Below are 21584 nucleotides of genomic sequence, written 5' to 3'. Positions count from 1 at the left end.
CTCAGATGCTACAACAATGCCATGCATACTACACTGGACTGGTTGTCTGTCACTGGGTGCATTTCTTTGGGTTACTCTGTCCACAAACCCCTGTCTGTTGGCTATTGGTGCATCACTACATTGGTCTCTCAATTCAGTCATGCTAAATAAAATCTATAATATCTTTCTACGACTCTCAGCACTTTAGAGCAGTCATAGGCAACTGGCGGCCTAGGGGCCACATGCGGCCCTCGGTCTATAACAAAATTGTAATTCCATTCCAACACAATGCACAAAATGTCAACAAGTACACAAAGCAGGGATTTCCCAATACAACCTTTTCACTTCCAATACGATACCAATATTGCAGCCTTGCATGTTGGCCGATATCGATCCGATGCGATATCAGCGTGAATCGTACATACTTTTATTACTTATTTTGTAGTGTGGAATGTTAGTATAGGCTTGATCAAGTCATATTACTCAGAGAACAATAGTCACCAACAGTAGGTATGAGAAAAACTGACCCATTTACTATTTACCAATTGGTTGTATACATTTTTACTTTCGACATATTGACTACAGTATTCTACAATTTAATAAATAGAATATATATCGGAGATTTTAGACGCAGTCCGATATTCGTTTTCTGGCTGATATTGGACCGATATCCGATCAATATCGGTTCGGGACATTCTAAAACAAAGTAACAACAAAAACGGTAAAAGGTTAAAAACAATGACTACAAAACAATAACGTATACAAAATGACTTCAAAGACTCACAAAATGCCAATGAAATTACACAAAATGACAGAAAAATACACAAAATGAATACAATAAAACAAAAAATATAAGAAAAACACGGACAACAAAAAAATGCCTATTGACAAGAAAATAGACAAAATCAATTAAACAACATGCAAAATGTTTAATAACTCAAAAAACACCAGTGAAACACCAGAGAAGGACTACAAAGACTTAACCATTTGTTGTTTCCTGTATTAACGCTCAGATTGGGCATCCTCCTAAATGCTAACATAAATGTTGATAATGTGGCCCTCGGATCAAATGATCACGTTTTTGTGGCCCCTGCTGTGATGGATCTTTCGCATCTCTGCTTTAGAGTGTCCTATTCGTATTTCCCTCTTTGTGTCCTGGCATTCCATGTTTTAAGATCTACTAAGATTTACTTCAGTGCTAGTATAACTCTAGGTTAGTAAATGTGTCAGATTTTTCTCAATATGCATTAAAGGTGAGAACAATATTGATTCACGAATATGGGTCAATGACTTGACACCTAAATATTCTGTCCAACTGCATTTCTTTTAGTTAAAAAAAGGCTAAAGTGCATTAAAAAATACCGAATATGTAGTAACTTAGTACATATGTGCTCACTAAGATTTATTTTAAATATTTACTAAATTACATCTGTAATTTATTTAAAGTGTCCAAATATCATGTGGTGCGACTGTCTGGCCACGACTTCTGTTTTGAAACATCACTCTAAATCAATTAACATTTATTTTCTGCCCTATTTTAGTTGAATTACAGTTCTGAATAAGATTTTAAAACATTTCTTTATTTTTATTTCTATCATCATATTAATGGAAACCTTGCCTGATGTCGCACGTTTTATGAAATATCTTGCGGTGAAATCTTTACATGTTGTTGACCCATTTATCACGTTTTTTGCGACAATATTAAATATTGATATTTATCTTCCAAATATATTTATTTAATTTTTTTTATAAGTATTATTTTTTACGGAATTTATTATTTAATATGGAATCTCCAAAATGTCGAGAATGAAATGTGTATATCTGAGTTTTATGGATCAAATGAGCACATGTTGATATTCAAAGGTGGAGAATCAAGAGAGATATTTAGCCTCAGTGTGACTCAGGTTTTTGTTGTTGTCGTTTCCAAATGCATCTTGGGAAACTTGGAAGTATACTTCAGTGGGAACGCTCATCATCCTACATTGGTGGCACAATTCCAACACAGCCTCGGTCGCATTTATACGTTTTGTTCATACGAATGATCGCAGTGTAATAATAGTGCCTAACGTGTTTTTTTGTTGTTTTCTTGGTGATATTTTTTTATCTTTGTTGTAAGAATAGAAAAATTCGTTCGAGACAGTCGTGTCAGTTTTTGTAAAAATAAGTTGTTTCTTCCTCCGAACCAAGAGGAAAAAGCATCTTTTTTGGGGGATTTTCTGTCTCTTTGGAGGTAGATTAACTCACCAATAAAAATAATGTTGATGATGTGTTTTCAGAAAAATAATAGTAACATATTTCAATCAATCAAAAGTTACTAGACGCAGATGAGGAGACACTTGGAGAGTTTATCTTAAATAACTTAATCTAGGTTGGGAAATAATACAATGAATAAAAAACGAAACACAGAATCTTATTTTAGTATCTATGCCTCAGTCGGTCTATAGATCGATTTCTCAATCTGCTGACATTTTGCTACATTTCCCATTTAGTTTCAGTTATTATAATAAGTTATTATAGTGTGTATTCCATCCTAACATATCACATGTCATTAGAAAGGCCAGGATGTCCTCTATAATGCCCTGTAGGGATCGATCGTACTGCTTAAGGAAGGTAAAAGATATATTATAGACCAAAAACTAATGTCCACTACAGGCAGAAATTAATAAACTGGTTTTCAGGAGGATGTGGCAGATTTTGATGAATGGCCATTTTTTAACCTTAAGTTTGGCTGCCTTTTAATTTTACAATCCTTCGCATCACTGCCTTCAGTGATGTAGGGTAATTGCTATAACTGTGTAACACTGAAGAACTGGGGCACAAGGGTTTCTGGATATTTTCTGAATTGACTGGAGGTTGTAAATGACCAGAGACAGCACAAGTGAATAGATTTTTCACAATAAAACAAAGGAATGAAAGACTGATGAATCCTTGTTCTTTCTCACTAGCATCTCCAGATGACCGTTCAGGCCCTTCAAGATGAGCTGAGGATCCAAAGAGACCTCAACCAGCTGCTCCAGCAGGATTCTGCAGGTCACGGCAGGGAGTTGCCCCTGACCTCTGAACCCACAGAGGAGAACTACAGGCGGCTACACGGCGAGCATGAAAGGCAGGCCAAAGAGCTTTTCCTCCTGAGGAAGACCCTGGAGGAGATGGAACTGCGGATTGACACGCAGAAGCAAACCCTAGGAGCCAGAGACGAGTCCATTAAGAAACTGTTAGAAATGCTGCAAAGCAAAGGTGAGCTTAAAAACTTGTACGATTACAAGTAATGTAATCGATTCTGTGATATATTGCGATATTTCACCGCGTGATTACTGTATAAAGCCAAAAAATTCCAAATCGATTTTTTTAATCAGGTTTTTTTTAACAAAAACAAAACATTTAATTGTGCTAACATTTGCACAGCATGTAAATGCTCAGTCACTAGGTATCAATGAACCACATTAGACCTTATACAGGCATGTTAAGGTTTCATTTATTGAGTTAACTGCTTTTCAGGACATTTACTTTGATCTCCTGACACGTTTCAACTGTTCGTCTTCTTCAGAGGCGTCTGCAGATCGCTTTGATGTGTAATAATTCTAGCAAGTTAATTTTGCCTTCTTTTTGAATAATACATTGTGGTTTCTTTTTATTCAAAAATAACTTGTAGGAAGTATTATACAGAAGTCAAGGAAACATCAAAGCGATCAGTAGATGCTTCTGAAGTAGACTGGCAGTTGACAGTGGAAACATGTCAGGCGATCAAAGAAAAATTTCTGAAAAACAGTTGTCTGAATAAATGTAACCTTAATATATTATTCAAAAAGAACTTGCTGGAATTATTACTCATCAGACCTTGTTAAACTATCACTCCTCAATGCATTTATGCTTGGAAGTTGATTGCCTTTTATTTTCTTAAAACATACTGGGCACTTTTATAGATGTGTGTTGTTACTTTTTTGTTTTTAGAATTTAAGAATGTAACAGAATCAGAATCTGTTGTAGAAGTAAAAGTTGAACTTTTTTGAAAAATGGAACTTGACAGTTTGATAAACTTACCACTTGTTTTAAAAAAAAAAAAAGTTAGTAAATTGTATTTCATAAATTTTGTACTGTAAAGGTGAAATTAGTAATCATTGATATCACGATGTATATTGTATTGGGATATCTTGGGATGTACCGTATTGTGGGATGTAAATCGTGCATTGCCATGAATCTGATATGATTCACGGCAATGCACACCCCTAGTTACAAGTAAATGATTCAGCAATCAGGGAGGCTACAATAGTTACATTTTCAAATGGTTAACAGGAATTTGCATACTTCCCTAAATGGGTAATGTTATTGACTCAAATGTAATTCACTTTTCATTAGTATACATATACAAATATGGCTCAAAACGCAATGATTAATATGCTTTTAATTATTAGTTCTATGGTTTTGAGACTTTTGAGGAATGAATTAATATAATGAATCCTTTGGAAGTTGTGAAATTGGACATTGCAGTATTTTGTGAAATACAAACCACATGGCTTGGTTGGATCTCTTTGGTTGATCAGGACAATCTGCTAAAGCGTCTGAGGAGGACCAGGAGAGGACCAGGAGACTGGCTGATGCAGAGATGCACCGCCACCACTTGGAGAGTTTACTGGATCAGAGGGACAGAGAGATCACTGCACTCAGAGAGGTAATGCTATCGCAGTGTGTCACATTTTTGTTTATTTTATGTAACATAGCTAATTTTTCTTTCACCAAAAAAGGAGCTCCACCGTCGATATGAAGGAGCCCCAGAGTCCACCAAAACCAAGGCTTTACAGACTGTCATTGACATGAAGGTACAATGTTAATGTCTGTGTGTTTCTATTATGTCTGCTCAGGTCACATCATACTTTGTTTTATAAATTAAAGGAAGCAAAAATCAACTCCATGGAGCGAGGCTTGAGGGACATGGAGGAGGAGCTGCTGATGCTGAAATCAAATGGTCTTCTGAGCTGCGAAGAGCGTCAGGAGGAGATGAAGCAGATGGAGGTGTACCGCAGTCACACCAAGTTCATGAAGAACAAGGTCGGGAACCACACAAGATTAATTCAGTGTTTCTTGTGGAGAATAGAAATCTCTCACCTTTGACATTTTTCTCCCCACCCTTTCCTCTCTTCTTATTTTTTTTAATTTGATGAATTTCCCTCAGATGGAGCAGGTAAAACAGGACCTCTCGCGGAAGGACACAGAGATGCTTGGTCTACAGACTAAACTAGAGACACTGACAAACCAGTTCTCAGACAGCAAGCAACACATTGAGGTCCTCAAGGAATCCCTCACTGCCAAGGAGCAGCGAGCTGCCATCCTACAGACGGAGGTACAGCACAGAGGCTTGAGAAATGTTTTAAATGAAAAGAAGAAACACAAAAAAAGAAAGAAGTGAAAAGAAAATGTACATCATTAAGTAAAATACTGTTAATTAAATAAGGATTAAATACAAATGATCACATTGCAGTATAATAATGACACAAATGTACAAATATAATACAGGTATATACAAGAAGCTGTCAGGTTAAAGGATTAGAGGAGGACAAAGGATTAAATTCAAAGAAAGCTCTCTTTTTGTTGACTCTTACCTGCTCAGGTGGATGCACTGCGTCTCCGCTTGGAAGAGAAAGAAGCAACATTGAACAAGAAGAGCAAACAAATACAGGAAATTTCTGAGGAGAAGGGAACCCTCAACGGGGAAATCCACGACCTCAAAGACATGCTGGATGTTAAGGAGCGCAAAGTCAACGTGCTGCAGAAAAAGGTGACGTCGCCAAGCACGAGCTGGTCATTAATTTTGTCTGAAAAAGCTGCAACGATGCATTGGTTTTTCAATCACGACGACACTGAACATTATATAAAATGTTAAGGTTTCATTTATTCAAAAAAGCAAGTTCTATTCAAAAAAGAAGTTGCGGTATTAAGCGTAAGTCAAGGAAACATCAAAGCGATCAGCAGACGCCTCTGAAGAAGACTGGCAGTTGACAGTCGAAACATGTCAGGAGATGAGGAGAAGTCAATTTAATAATAATGCATCAATTTTATATAGCGCTTTTTTTAACACTCAAAGTCGCTTTACACTTAGTGGTGGTAAACTACTATTGTAGCCACAGCTGCCCTGGGGCAGACTGACAGTGGTGAGGCTGCCATAGTGCACCATCGGCCCCTCCGACCACCACCAACACTCACTCACTACAATCATACTAGGCAATGTGGGTGAAGTGTCTTGCCCAAGGACACAATGACAGATACCACTGGGGTGACTGCCACCCCACTGTGGCACCTGGAATTCTCAGTGATCTCCCATCCAACTACTAACCAGGCCCAGACCTGCTTAACTTCAGAGATCTAATGGGATCGGGCAATGACAGGCTGGTATGGCCAATTTCCTGAAGAACAGTTGTCTGAATAAATGAAACCTTAACATATTATTCAAAAAGAACTTGCTGGCATCATTGACACTGAACATTGACTAACGACTCATTGTTCGTGTGTGCCCCAGATTGAAAACCTGCAGGAGCAGCTGAGGGACAAGGAGAAGCAGATGAGCAGCCTGAAGGAGAGACTGAAGTCTTTACAGGCTGATACTTCCAACACAGACACTGCCCTCACCACTCTGGAGGAATCTCTGGCAGAAAAGGTGACGATGTGTCTGGAAAAAACCAACAGTTCTTCTGGCTGACTGTTGCATTTCTGCTGCTTTTTTATAGGAGCGCATCATCGAGCGTCTAAAGGAGCAGCGGGATAGAGACGAACGGGAGAAGACGGAGGAGCTGGATCGTAACAGGAAGGAGCTCAAAGAGCTGAAGGAGAGGCTGAGCCTCCTGCAGGGAGATTTATCGGACAGAGAGGTGAAAAATACAGTTGTTCAGACTTCATGTGATCAGTAACATTAGATCCAAAGATCTCATCCACCTTCTATCTTCTCTTCTTCAGAGTTGTTGTTGTCTTTTGTACAGTTTTTTAAGGAGTAACACCTTAGATCAGTCACCTGTCCATCACAGGGCTAACATACAGAAACAAACTCCCAATAATCGATTCATTGACTCTCATGGTCCATTATGAGACAAACCACAGTTAGCCTAACCAGGGGTCGCGTTAGACTTTTTTGTCATCTGTCATTTTCATTGACAAGTTCATAAAAGTCCCATCATAATTTATTTTTACTTGTTACTTTAATATTTAAAAATGTAACAATGACATATTTAATAGCATTTTGTTTTCAATATTTTAATTAATATTGAGACCCAACAAGCTGAATGGAGAATCCACACCGTGTAACGCGTGTAATCAAGCAGATGAATGCAGTGAGAAATTGAGCATTAAATTAAACGATTGCACATAAAATATAAAAAGTTCACCTGCCCTTGTCTCAAACCTTCCTCCTGTTGGCATTTTTTTTGCCATAGCTAATTATTATGCTCACTCACCACCGAGTGGTGAGGAATGTGAATTGCAACGTGGCAAAAAGATAAGAGATGGGTAACACAAGCCCTGAGCTTGACATAGTCTGTTTTTTGGTTGGAAAGAAAACCCTCACAAGCTCAATATCCAAAAGGATACACTTTTTGTTCTGTCTGCATAATACTAATCACAACATGTTGGAAAAGTTCTGAGTGTATTTTTTTTAGTTCACATTAACTCTGCAGTAAATCGTCAGACAAACATACGGATTTATTTATTTATTTATTTATTCTGTTTTGCATCACCCTGAGGTATATAACAGGCACTCTAACCCATCCTAGTTGACTTTAGTAATTGGATCTCATTCGTGTGTGTGTGTGTGCGTGTGTGTGCGTGCAGACCTCACTGTTGGACCTGAAGGAGCACGCATCATCGCTGGCCTCCTCAGGGCTAAAGAAAGACTCCAAACTAAAGAGTCTAGAAATCACCTTTGAGCAGAAAAGGGAGGAGTGCCACAAACTGGAAAACCAGCTGAAGAGGGTGAGCTGCATCACGTTTCTAAACCGCTTCATGTTGCATTGCTCTGGGAACACGGCGGCAGAAAATCTGTTCTTGTTTATTGGAGAAATCTCAACAACAAAAGAGCTTGTTGCATCAAACATTGAGATTTTACTCCTTTATTGTGGATTTGAATGTAGCTTGCTTTTGTTTTTTTATTTTTATATTCATAAGATTTGTTTTATATGGTATATTTATTTATACAGCTTTTATTTTTTATTAGATTCATGTTAGCCATTAACCTGTTCCTGAGTGTTGGTGCAATTGTAATCTACTATTTTATTTTTTTTAATCTGATTTTGAAATTGTAGCAGAATCACAACAAAAACAACAAGGTTTTATTTGTTATTGTAAATGCCTGAAAGATGAAGCCATTTGACTTTTGTGGGAAAAGGCTACGATTCCCAGAAGACGCTTCAGTTCAGGATTTAATATTTCTTATCAGAACCAACACACATTGTTAAGTCTGTCTCATTCCTGTTGACCTTGAGCTGATTGAGCACCATACTGTTCTCTGTAAAGGCTCAGAATGCAGCACACGAAGCTCAAGCCAACACAGAGCTGGCAGAGCGCATTTGGAACCTCGAGCAGGAAGTAAAGCGGCACAAAGAGGACTCTGGGAAGGCGCAGGCTGAGGTAGACCGACTCCTGGAGATTCTTCGGGAAATGGAGCTGGAGAAGAACGACAAGGACAAAAAGATCAACGAACTCGAGAGGTTAGTGAAGATGTTGTGTTAGAACATCATTATATATAAATATATATAAATATGTATGATTCACTAGATATGTGCATAAGCAGCATCCATTAGGATTTTGGTTGTAGCTGTAGCTTCAAAAAGTAGCCCCGCATTAGCTTTTTAGAGACGATTTTCACTTTCAGAATTTCTTCATTTTCAGGTCACTTTCTACTTTTTGCTTTCATTTCCACAACTACCAGGGTTGGGGTCAATTATAATTGTAATTACACAATTAATAATTACTTACAGTTATGACATAATTATACTTCTAATTGTAATGTAAAAATCTGTTTCTGTTGTAATTACAATTGAATTGTAATTTAGTTCAGATAATTAACTCTGTAATTGTAATTGGCATGGAATTTCTATAAAAACTGTCAATTACAATTTGATTAAAAGTGAACCTACAGTTTTATGCCTTACACATACATAGTTAACAATTAATAAAATGTGTTTAATATCAAGTTTTCCTACATCTGTCAGTTCTATCGAGAATCATTTTACCATTTTTAAAATAATCGAGGGGTATACTGACGCAAAAAAACGCTCAGACGGCCACACCAAAAATATTAATGACAGTATTTTTATGGAAAAGGAAGTAATTAAACTTTTGGAATTAAGTATGTTATTGTAATTTACTTTCAGGCAAATAAATAATAATTGTAATTGTAATTTGAAAACATGCCGATCATCATAATCAGACTTGAGTTGTAATTGAACATGGATAATCAAAGGCTTAAGTGTAATTGAAAAATGTAGTTCACCCCAACCCTGAAATCTAATAAATTTGATGTGATATGGTCCCAAAACATGTGAGGGTTTTCATTTTATTATAGGTAAATTACCACCAACCGACAAATAACTCTCAGGTTTTGCACCAAATTCGTGTGATTACGTAGCGTGAGATTTTGAACGAGATTATGAGCAAGAATTGCCATATTCATCTTGTTCCTTTACTTGTTGTTAGACATGCAAGTCACCTGTTTTCTGAGGGGAAAAGCATGTAAAACATGAAGGTATTTCTGTCATATTGTGGACTGATATTAAATATAGAATATATATCATAAATAAATAAATGGTTCAGATTGTTTTTTCGTTTCAGAACTTGAATTACGTGTTTTGGTTTTTGTTCGTTTTCTGTGATGATGTAAAATGGGAGGCCCTAGCTGGTACAGCCTAAGAAGCTGAATGACACTATTCCTAACTCTAGTATAGTGGCATAAGTATCCTGTATGTGAGGAGTTCATCAATGAGGATACGATGATCTTTAATTGATTCTCTGATTCTTTGTGTCTGAGTCTATTTCTCTCCATACTGTTTCCTTATCTGTACAATGGAAATCTCTCACCCTACCAGTTTGGCCTCCAGGTCAGTATTATCACTTTTTTCATCCTACCATCCTTGTCTTTTTGCCATCACACTTCTTTCCCTTTTACCCCACACCTCTCACTCCTCTAGCCTGTTTGGGCCTGCAAGGCATCGTCTCCGCCTGAGCCCTTTGTCTATTGTGTTGCTTGCCTGAGCTTAATTTATCTTTTTTTTTTGTTATTTTATTGTTCTGCCTCTCACCCAGAGTCACATGTACTGTTGATTTCTTGCAGGATTGTTACAAAGTTTTAATTGACAAAATACCAAAAATGTTTGGCTGTTTTGAGTGAGAAAAAAAAAGATAATAGCAAATTACTATGAATATTTCAACAGAAATTGTCTACCAAATAATAGAAGTGTGCATCATTACTAGTTAATCCGATTAGGATTATCTTCTCTTATCTTAAAACAAAATAAAACAAAAATGCTGCAGTTTGGGAGATGTTCTGACGCAGCCCTCTAGTCTCTTGTTACAGCTTTACATGTGCTCATTGATTCTGCTTCTAATCGGTTACCTTTTAAGGCTGAAATGCTCTTATCTTTTTTTTTTGCATCATGAAAAGGAGCATCATTTTCACGCATCCTTTTTTTTTTTCCCAATCAATTATTTTGCTGCCTAAAAATCTTCATATATATTCAGTTTCATTCACTGGTCATATTGCAAGGATACGGCGCCCCTAATAGGACATACAAAAAAATAAAACCTTAAATGAAGAAACAAATTTGACAAAACTAGGGCTGCAAAAGAAAAAAAAACTGACGTAAAGAAGAAAAAAAGTCAGAGAAACCATGAATCACTGTGTAAATTACCAACTAATTGAGTTGTAGATATCTGGGCTAGACATCTCCAAAATAGTACACAAATTCAATGAAACGCCACAATGTTTGCAGGGCTTAGAGTTTTCCTATGCTTATATCACACAATGGCGATATTTCTTTTATTTTTTTATTATTTCAAATTGTTTAAAGAACTCCCACTATTGTCTTTGTGTTATTCTACAAAATTTCCCCAAATTACATAAAAATTGGCCACAAAATCAAAAATATTTCAAGTAAAGATTCTGCAGGGCCTGATGTGTGTCACTTATTGCTTTAATATTATCAGTGCTGTACACTTTCTGTTCTACTTTTTGATCATGTAAAGCACATTGAGTCGCCTTGTGTATGAAATGCGCTATACAAATACATTTGCCTTGCCTTGCCTTACATATTTTATAATTTATTTATACATGGAATTGCAAACTAAAGCACAATAATCTTCAAATTACTAATTTTCCTGCCTAAAATATCCGACCTGCTCCATATTTGGCCCCTGAACTAAAATGAGTTTGACAACCCTGCTTTTGGGGCTCCGTAGTTTTGCGAGATCCTGCAATGCAATAGTTTTGCGAGATCTTGCAAAAGATTGTTTTATTTTTTCTTCCTTTAAAAAACAAAACAAAACAACAACATTTTTTGCATGTCCCTCTAGGGGCTCCGTACAAGGACGTGTATAAAAGACTGCAAGACTAAACAAACAAAAAAAGGCTGTTCTGGCCAAAAGTAAACCAGGAATGGTATTGCATAATAAGGTCTGGAAATGATCTTATGTGCCTTGGAATCTGCTGGATGTCCTCCAAACATGGTGAATAACTTCTGTGTCTGATGGTTCTTCAGGCAGATGAAAGACCAATCGAAAAAAGTGGCCTCGCTGAAGCACAAGGAACAGGTGGAGAAGAACAGGAACGCTCGACTCGTGGAGGAGGCCAGAAAGAGGGAGGACAACCATAGCGAGTCTTCACTGCAGGTAAAGGTGAGATTTGCATCCTAATCGTTAAAGGTCCTTTTAGAGTCTGTGTTTTCCTCACACAATGATTCTTCTGGCTCATGAAGGACACTCTGCGTCAGAAATCGGAGCGCATTGAGGAGCTGGAGGAGGCTCTGAGGGAAAGTGTTCAGATCACTGCTGAGCGTGAGATGGTGCTGGCACAGGAGGAGGCAGCTCGATCACACCAGGAGAAGCAGGTAAACACAAAGCAGTGATAGTCCAGCATCCGGAGCACCCCTGTGGCTCTTTCACATTTAAACGCTTCTATTTACAGATAAGAACATCTTTAATTCTTTTGTCATCCTTGTTCTTGCCTCCAGCGATGTTAGTCATCATTTATTCACCTCCTTGCTTGACTCTGGCCTCCTCCTCCTTTTTTCTTATTTTATCTTTGCCTTTCATTTTCTCTTTTTCTCTCTGCTACTCACCACCTCTCAGAAGCACTCACTCAAACCAATGCATGAGTCCAACCTCGCCCTCTTAAAGTTGTCCAAGGTATGATCCAACTATGTGTGCTCTCCGCTACAGAAAGACTTTTGAGCATAAATTACCATAGTTAAACTCTACTAGATACTCACATTTAGAGCACATGTGCATGTACTAGTTAAGTACACCTAACTAGTTGAACTAGTGAAGCAAATAGCTTCACTAGTTCAACAAATAAGCATTATAAGGTAATAATGCACAAATTCAGGCTTTTCATTGACTTTTCAAAGTATAACAAACAATCAGCGAGCTGGATTCGGTTCTAATCCCTCCTACTTAATTTGCATTAGATTTACTAGTAGTATTTTTTTTTTCTTTCTTTTTTTTTCCCTCTTTTACATTTTTTCTCTCTTTTTCTTAATTGTTTCCTCCCCAAAAACAAAAAAGTTCACTCGTACTATATAGTGAATCTTTGGGCTTTACGAGTATTACTAGTAGACTAAAAACAGTCTAGTATTACTAAAACTACTCGTGAACTTTTTTGTACTCGTAGTACTAGTAAATAAAACATGTTTTATAAGTAAAGGTTTTGGTGCGTGAGTAAACCTTACTCATTTGACTACTAGTAGAGGATTTTGTTTTACTAATAGTACTAGTATAGCTGAGTTTTTACTAGTGACTTACACTACCGGTCAAAAGTTTTAGAACACCCTAATTTTTCCAGGTATTTAGTGCAATTCAAGTCATGCAAGTCCAATGAATAGCTTGAAATGGTACAAAGATAAGTACTGAAGAGTCAGAGGTTTAAAAAAAGGATTGGTTACCCAAAAGTAAAAAATAATGTACATTTCAGAATTATACAAATAGGCCTTTTTCAGGGAACCCAAAGTGTGTTAACAATTTAAAGCTGTTCTGCAGCAATGAAGGTTGAATCAGCCTTGAAAGCTGGTGCTACTAATTGGTTACTTCCAACTCCCCCTGTCTGCTGCATAAAAGCAGTGTTGGAACACACTGTGGTACCAGACCCTCATGAGCATCAGGTGAACAGTATTGTTCATGGATTCCATGATTTCTTTTTCAACTCAAATTGCTTATTTCAGAGTGCAATGACACAATAAACTGAATAATTTTCAGTAAAAAACTGGACAAAGTGTGTTGTTCTAAAACTTTTGACCGGTAGTGTATATTAGGTTTACCAGTGCTACAAGTAACACTAAGGTCTACTCGTGCGTCAAAAACCTTTACTAGTAAAACTAAATATTTCTTTACTAGTAAAGTAGTTGGTAGTTACTACTAGAAAACTTAAAATATCTCACAGGTAATACTAGTTAGGGCTGTAGTCAACCAGGGAAATGTTGGTCGACCAAGACTATGGCACACGTAGCAATTAGTCGACCAAAAAGACGGAGAATGAATGAGCAGGTGCAGAGGAGGACGAAGAGAAAAAAAAGAGACAAATATATTGTTTTGGTGTTTTGCGGTGCTGATTTGCTTTTAAACACAGACCATTTATGATATGAACCTTATTCAAACTTTGACCAGAACCCGACAAAGCAAAATTGAAACCTACAGGTCCGACAGGTATTAGGTATTTATAACCGTGCCCGACCTGAAAACAACAATTAAAACCTATTGTTTCCTCATACAATTGACATATTTACATTTGTTTTAGTAGTAAGCCTGTTTTTATTAATAAACTGTTAATGTCAACATCAGATCAGCACATGGGGAAACAAACGCACGTCAAACACAGGTGTGCAGCGTACCCCGCAGCGCCAGAGACAGCATTGGATCTATTTACATAATCCACATATCAAATATAAAGATAATCCATGTTTTTGTGCAGAAAAATTATTGATTTAACAGTGGATGCTTCTGCTTCAGGACTGTTTTAATTTGTTCCCTCTCTGCTCTGCTCTGAGGATAGCGCACTGACAGCTGAAGCACAACACCTTTTTTTTTTCGCTGCAAGGCAGCACTCACACAGAGCTGTTGCTGGACATAGAATCATGTTTAGGCATTAAATTAATTATATTTGATATTTAATCTTTATCACCTATATAAGTGCATTGCATTTTTAACGGTATTGAAACTGATACCATTGCTGGTCGACCAATGAAAATCTTGGTCAACCACGACGGCATCGACCAATTACTCGACTAAACGACCAAAGTTGGCAGCCCTCATACTCATAGACTGTTTTAAGTTCATTAGTAGTACTAATAGAGCAAAACGATTCACGAGTACTTCTCGTAAACATATGCTAATTAGGGAGCGGAGAAAAACAAATTCAGGCTTGACATTGGCTTTTGAAAATAAAACAACCAATCAGGGAGCTGGATTCGGTTATAATCCCTCCTACCTCATTTGCATTAGGTCCACTAGTACAATAGAGGGAATCTTTGGGCTCTACTAGTATTTTCTAGTTAACGAAAATGTTTTACTAGTGAAGGTTTTTGGTACACAAGTAGACCTTAGTGTTACTTGTAGCACTGATAAACCTAGTATATGTCACAAGTAAAAATATCTTACAAGTAGTGTAAGTAGACTGTTTTTGGCTTATTAGTAGTACCAATAAAGCCAATAGATTCACTAGTAGACCTAATGCAAATAAAGTAGGAGGGATTGTAATCAAACCCAGCTCCCTGATTGGTTGTAATTCTTTTAAAAGCCTGAATTTGCTTTTCCCTGCCCCCTTATTAGCTTAAAATGTTAACTTGTAGAACTAGTGAAGCAAAAAGTGTAGTTAGTACAACCAGTTACAATTTTTGCTTCAATAGTAAAGTGTACTCGTGTACTAGTAAACTCTAGATTTGAGTACTAGTAGAGCTGAACAATGGTTTAAATCACCAATATCAAATCTATGCTCAAACAACTTTCCATACGTCGCCTGTGAGGATGCACACCTGCAGGAGGGTGGATGCAATAAAAGCAACTGCTGCAGCTCTGAGTTTTTCGTAGCAAAACTTGCTAATGCTCAAGCTTAAGAAGTTTGTCTTTTCTTCTCGTATAATTGGAGCTAAATGTTGTGGGCTGAATGCAAACACTACAAGTGTTGCTTTTGTCGTCTCTGATCCCTTTTTTTGTTCACCTGCTCCTTGCCTTTCTATTAAAAAGCACCATGACAAATCTTCAATCCTCTATAACATTCAGATTTGATGAGATTTCTAATGTTTTCTATTGCAATAAGTGTCTTTAACTTGGAATCGAAGCTTTTTGTAGTTTATTTTAGCAGGTGAACAAAAATTTGGCGCTATCAGCATTTTTCCTTTTTGGACAACTCTGGATTTGTATCTACAGTTCACATGATGCTGGCCTTCCCCTTTTCAAGGCACTAACTTTGTCTCATGAACCTCAAAATATTCTTGTCCTCTAATGTTTTTCTGCATTTGCCCTCAGATGGAGGAGCTGCTGGGAGCTATGGAGAAGGTGAAGCAGGAGCTAGAGTCCATGAGAGCCAAACTGTCCTCCACACAGCAATCTCTGTGCGAGAAAGAAGCGCACCTCACCACACTGCGAGCTGAACGCAGGAAACACCTGGAGGAGGTGCTGGAAATGAAGTAAGACACACACACACTGCACAATCAATCTACCTTCATCCCATCAAATGTCATCTAATCCTGTCTCTGCCTGCTGGCAGGCTGATGTTATGCAATAAATAATAAATGAGAGTTTACTCCTAATGGTTAAATGTCATGCTTTCTAAAATAATAACACCACTTGACAGGCAGGAGGCGCTGTTGGCTGCCATCAGTGAGAAGGATGCAAACATTGCACTTCTTGAATTGTCGTCCTCAAAGAAGAAGAAGACGCAGGATGAGGTGGCTTTGTTGAAGAGGGAAAAGGACCGACTGGTGCAGCAGCTCAAACAGCAGGTAGGGGCGTGCACAAAGGGGCTTGCATACATTTCAACACCGACATGGGCAACTGGAGGCCCAGGGGCCACATGCTTCCCTCTGTCTAATGCAGTGCAGCCTCCAAAGTAAATGACTCCAAAACACACAAAATGACTGAAAAATACACAAGAAACAAGAAAAATTAAAAAAGGACACCAAAAAACATAGAAGATTATTGAAAAATACACAGAGGACCATACAAATACTCAAAACCATGCGTAAAACATGCAAGATGACTAAAATAAATGAAAAATAGAGAAAATGACAACAAAAATGCACAAAATGTCTCCAAAAACACACAAAATGACTGAAAAATACTCAAAAAACAAAAATACACTATAAACAACAGAAATACTCAAAAGGACATAGAAAAAAACAAAACAGAAAATTGCTGAAAAATACACATAAGACAATACACAAAATGATGCCTAAAACACACAAGATGACTAAAATAACTGCAAATTATAGAAAATGACAACTGAAATACACAAAATTCTCAACAAACACTCAAAATGACAACAATAACTACAAAAATACAGAAAAAGATTCCAAAAACAGAATTACCAAAAAATATACAGAGCACAACAATCAGGCCTAAAGCACACAAGATGACTAGAATAACTGAAAAATATAGAAAACAACAAAACGTATCCAAAAACACTCAAAATGACTGAAAAATGCCCAAGAAAAAACAAAAATACACTCAAGGACTCCAAAAAACATAGAAAATTACCGAAAACTATACAGGACAATAAACATACACTAAATTGTGCCTAGAACACACAAGATGACAAAAATAACTGAAAGATAAAGAAAATGATAAGAAGAATATACAAAATTTCTCCAAAAACACACAAAATGACTCATAACACAAACATTAACAGAAATGTACAGAATGACAGAAAAATACATTTACAATACAAAACAACAAATAAGCTAAATGACTTTGTGAAACTCCAGGATACAGCCCCGTCTTAAAATCTTTAATTGTGTGATTTTCCCTGAATGTTTATCTGCTTATAATTTCCAGACTCAGAACAGGATGAAACTGATGGCGGACAACTACGAGGACGAACATTTAAAGACGGCGCCTGATCAGACCAATCACAAACCCTCTCCTGATCAGGTAACCTCAGTTTGATCCTAAACATCTCAAAGAGTTTATAAAAGTTCCTGCTGAAGAATTTTGCTGCTCCTGCCTGTTTACACACTAACTAACCCCAGTGTTCCTTCCTAACGCTGCGCCTTGGCTCACTTTGTGGCAGGATGATGAGGAGGGGATTTGGGCATAGCCAGTGTTTAGCCCCGCCCCTCCCTCTCTCTCAGCCATTTTGTTCAGAAGGGTGAGCTTGTATCAAAAACCAAAGATGTTGCATCTTGTGCTTCTTTTGTCATCATGTTGTTTGTATGTTATGATGTTCAGCAGTCACTGTGGTTTTTGCTTTATCCTGTGTTTTAAGATGTTTTATATGTGTTTATTTTCTGTATATGTGGGTGAATGTGTGAGTGCTAACACACTTTAAATAGGACGTCTCTCTGCTATGCATGCTGTGCTGACCCACTCAGATGCATTACATGGAAGGTTAATTACATTTTTTGTCAGTGTTCTGAGACATTTTTATTGGTTTGTGCATGCATGCAAAAAATACTTGGGTTTTTAAGTGATTCTTAACTTGCACTGCCATACATCATGAATGTTTTTGGGTTATTTTGTGCCTAATAAAAGCAAAGTGTGTGTATTTATCTGCATGGTGACTCTCTCTCCTGCAGATGATCCCCCCTCTTCTAGCCCTGTCTCAAAACCGCAGCAAACTCAAGCTTTACATCGCCCACCTGACCGACCTGTGCCATGACCGGGACCCCAGCATCCTCAGCCCGCTCACCCCGCCCTCTCATTACCACCACAATGACCCCGACGACTGGGAGGAGGAGCTCCAGAAGATGAGTGTGGAACAGGTAGCAAAACAATTCATTTCCCATCCACAAACTTACACAGTAGCTCAGCAAGTGGTGTAACGGTACATTGATCCTGATCTACATATAGATCGGTTAAGCAACGATCCATTCTAATCGATTAAAACTGGAAAGGTTTCAGCAATAAATTTGTCAAAACATCCAAATTGTTTGGTATTTTCAAAACAAAATCCAATCATGGCCTTGTGATATCAGCAAATATTATATCCTTGTCCATAGTCGAATCGATATATCATCATGAAACAGTTGATTTACACCTGTACAGCTAAAGCAATAAGAGATCATCCAGTACATATTCATTTAATCTCATATAACACTGTGTTCTGTGCATTTTGTTGGGCGCAATATTGGCCTTTTCTGTTTATTTTAATGACACTTAATGTCTTCAAGTCAGCTTAAGGCCTACATTTTGTCAGCCTCATCACTGACGGAGACGATCAGGAGTACAGAGAACTAGCGCACAACTTTGTGATTTGGTGCCAGCAAAATCACCTCCTGATCAACATTGGGAAAACCAAGCAGCTAGTGGTGGATTTTAGCAGGTGCCATCACTCTCCACCTCCACTGTTGAACATCCAGGGAAAGGAAGTTTACAGGGTCTCAACCTACAAATACCTGGGTGTCCACATAAACAGTAAACTGGACACAAACGCTCTCTATTAGAGAGACCAGAGCAGACTCTTCTGCTTCGGAGGCTGAGGTCCTTCAGAGTAAAGGGGACACTCCTGAAGAACTTTTACGACTCAGTTGTTGCCTCTGTAATTTTCTATGGAGTGGTCTGCTGGGTTGGAGGAGTCTCTGCCACGGACAAAAAGAGGCTAGACAAACTTGTGAGGAGGTCCAGCTCCATTCTGAGCTGCTCCCTGGACCCCATAGTCACAGTGGGGGACAGGCGGATGGCAGATATGTAGCTGTCATCCAAGCGGGACAACCCTGATCACCCCCTCCAGGACACTCACAGCACTGCACATCTCCTTCAGTGGTAGACTTCTACAGCCTTCAGTGGTAGACTTCTACAGCCTTCAGTGGTAGACTTCTACAGCCTGTGTGAAGGAGAGATTCCGCCGCTTCTTCCTGCCTGCAGCTATCAGAGTGTACAACCAGAACATTGGCAGCCAGAAGATCTATGCCTAGCAAAAAAACATTGTTATGCACCATATTTGTTTTAACGTTTAAAAATGAGACTATTTTACAGTTTTAGAGCCTGTGTTCACTTGATTGATGATGTCACAAGGCCCCACTGCCTGTAAATATCCCATTTTTTTCTATTGTTGTGAAACATTTAGCAGCTCTTTCAGTCAAAATGACAACTTGTGCTGCTTTTGGTTACTCTAAATAATCCATGAAAAGTTAAAGATGCCGATGTAAACCTGTTTTGTTTACTGATAAAAACAGTTGTGACCCAAAAAGATGCAACAGTTTCATCTCTCTGGTTTCATAGTAGACAGTGAAGCAGAGAAGAAGAGCTCTCCAAAGGGTCCTTTACTCTCCCTTAAACAGTGTGCTGCTGTTTGTGCGTCTTCAACAGTCCGTGATTACTCGCTTAACTTCAGCCACCAGAGTGTCAGCCACACACTGTTTAAGGGCGAATAAAGGTCCCTCAGGAGAGCTCTTCTTCTCTGCTTCATTGTCTGCTACAAAACTGCAGAGTTGGAACTGTCGCCCCCTGCAGTCACTGTTTTAATCCTATTTCGGTAAACACAAGAGGTTTACATCAACATCTTTAAATTTTCCTGGTTTATTTAGAGCAACTAAAAGCTACACAAATTGTCATTTTGACTCTAGTCATCTGTCCTTGAGCTGTCCAACAAAACAATCGGGAAGAAGGTAGAGCAAAAACCTTACAGTCTGTACTCTTTTGTGCTCTTCTTCTTGCAGTTGGAGCAAGAGTTGGAGTTGTGTGAGAAGGAGAGTGGTGAGCTGCAGGAATATGCCAACTCTGTCCTCCAGCAGATCGCTGACTACTGCCCCGATATCTTGGAGCAGGTCGTCAATGCTTTGGAGGAATCATGCTGACGACCTCGGGACTCTGTAACGTAGCGCCCTCAGTGATCATTGACAGTCCAGGAAAAACTTGGGGCATTATTGTGAGTGCTGTCTTGGCTCGTTTAATGAGGTCAACCTTTTTCAATGAGAAGCACAGCCACAAACTTTGAAGATCACTAACAAAACAAAAAAAGGAAAAAACAAGAAAAGTTATCTTAGGTCGGGCCACTTTTTTAATGCAAGGATTCTCACTACACACAGATCTACTGAGAGAGAGAGAGAGAGAGAGAGAGGTCAGACATCTACACACGTTCACTGCCAACACGAGGCACGGATACCTCCAAGTCTTTTACCCTTTAGATTTCTCTCTGAGGAGGTGCTTTTATTATTTCTAACATGGGACAGAAGAGGACTTTTCATCCTGATGACAGGGTAGCTGCTACAAGACCTGAAGCACAGATGCATCGGTAAATAAAACGCCACTCTTTAACCAAACCAATGGAGCGTGACTGACAGTAGAGGGAGCTCAAAACCGCCCAACCTTTGACACGGGCAGAGGTTAGCGTCTAATCGCAGTCATTGTTCTCAATGCAGGAGAGAGAGAGATAACTTAAAAACAAACAGCTTTTATTGTTGGTGTTATGGATTTTTGCACAAAAAACATCTACTTGTTTAAATCGGTATGCAATGTTTCGTTCAAGAACGTTCTAGTGGCCTTGGAGCATGCACAGAGATCACGAAGTGGACCTAAAAACAGGGATGTTAATCCTCTGTAATCCTGGTGCTAAGGCATGATGTAAGAAATCACCATCCAGACTCATCCAAAGTGTCTGTAACTGTTACTCACAGTTACTCTTTCATTTGTCAGATAAAGAAGAAAAGCGACGCCCCCCGATTTATTATTTTTTAAACATATTTTTTCTGATTACTTACATTGTGACAGTTTTGTTATATTTTTTCCAACTCTTCAGGGCTGAGCTTTTTAATTACCGTGTACATCAGCAAAGCAGTTTTTAACTCGGTTTTGTATATAACGTGACATTAATCATGTGCAGTGACTGAATAAAGGTAATTAAGTGGAATATGTTGTGCATTTAAAAAAGAAACAAAAAACTGAAAAGTTGACATAGTGCAGTTGTTTGTCTAATTTTGTCTTCAGGACAAAAGTGTGCGTGTATGTGTGTGACAGTAACTGCCATAATGTGCGAGAAGTCCTGCTCTATAGAGATTTAAATATATACATGATAAAATATGAATATAATACATATATATATATATAAATATGGAAATGTTTACCGTATCGATATGCATTGAATGTTTGCACAGAAGCCGCTCGGAACAAAGTGACTGTCTAAGTTTGTGTTCAGCAGAAAGAAGTGTCAAAAAAAAAAATCAACTCATGTCAAAAATAATAAATGAACTACAAATGTTTTTAAACCG

At 38.1% G+C, this 21584-nt stretch overlaps 1 protein-coding gene and 1 pseudogene across 5 annotated transcripts in view; one reads left to right on the top strand and one right to left on the bottom strand.

Moving 5' to 3' along the window:
- Positions 1–21584, top strand: part of LOC114464657 (ELKS/Rab6-interacting/CAST family member 1-like) — a 30051-nt gene extending 8467 nt beyond the window's left edge. The window contains exons 4-21 of one of the 5 annotated variants that reach the window (XR_003674246.1): positions 2925–3216; positions 4521–4648; positions 4722–4796; positions 4870–5025; positions 5150–5317; positions 5585–5752; positions 6491–6628; positions 6699–6839; positions 7792–7932; positions 8473–8666; positions 10044–10055; positions 11712–11847; positions 11928–12059; positions 15688–15848; positions 16016–16163; positions 17215–17310; positions 17450–17527; positions 17955–18086. Coding sequence is in view for 3 of the 5 variants with exons in the window: in XM_028449073.1 (XP_028304874.1) it covers positions 2925–3216; positions 4521–4648; positions 4722–4796; positions 4870–5025; positions 5150–5317; positions 5585–5752; positions 6491–6628; positions 6699–6839; positions 7792–7932; positions 8473–8666; positions 10044–10055; positions 11712–11847; positions 11928–12059; positions 15688–15848; positions 16016–16163; positions 17215–17310; positions 17955–18140; positions 20037–20174 (2610 nt within the window). In the remaining 2 variants the exon portion in view is untranslated. Of the gene's footprint in view, positions 1–2924; positions 3217–4520; positions 4649–4721; positions 4797–4869; positions 5026–5149; positions 5318–5584; positions 5753–6490; positions 6629–6698; positions 6840–7791; positions 7933–8472; positions 8667–10043; positions 10056–11711; positions 11848–11927; positions 12060–15687; positions 15849–16015; positions 16164–17214; positions 17311–17449; positions 17528–17954; positions 18141–20036 lie in introns of those variants that run through there. The other 4 variants (XM_028449073.1, XM_028449074.1, XR_003674247.1 and 1 more) reach the window with 4 other exon arrangements.
- On the bottom strand, positions 6260–6377 carry LOC114466297 (uncharacterized; annotated as a pseudogene).

Source organism: Gouania willdenowi, chromosome 6 (genome assembly GCF_900634775.1).
Source record: "Gouania willdenowi chromosome 6, fGouWil2.1, whole genome shotgun sequence".
Lineage (NCBI taxonomy): Eukaryota > Metazoa > Chordata > Actinopteri > Blenniiformes > Gobiesocidae > Gouania > Gouania willdenowi.
This window is presented reverse-complemented; position numbering and strand designations above follow the sequence as displayed.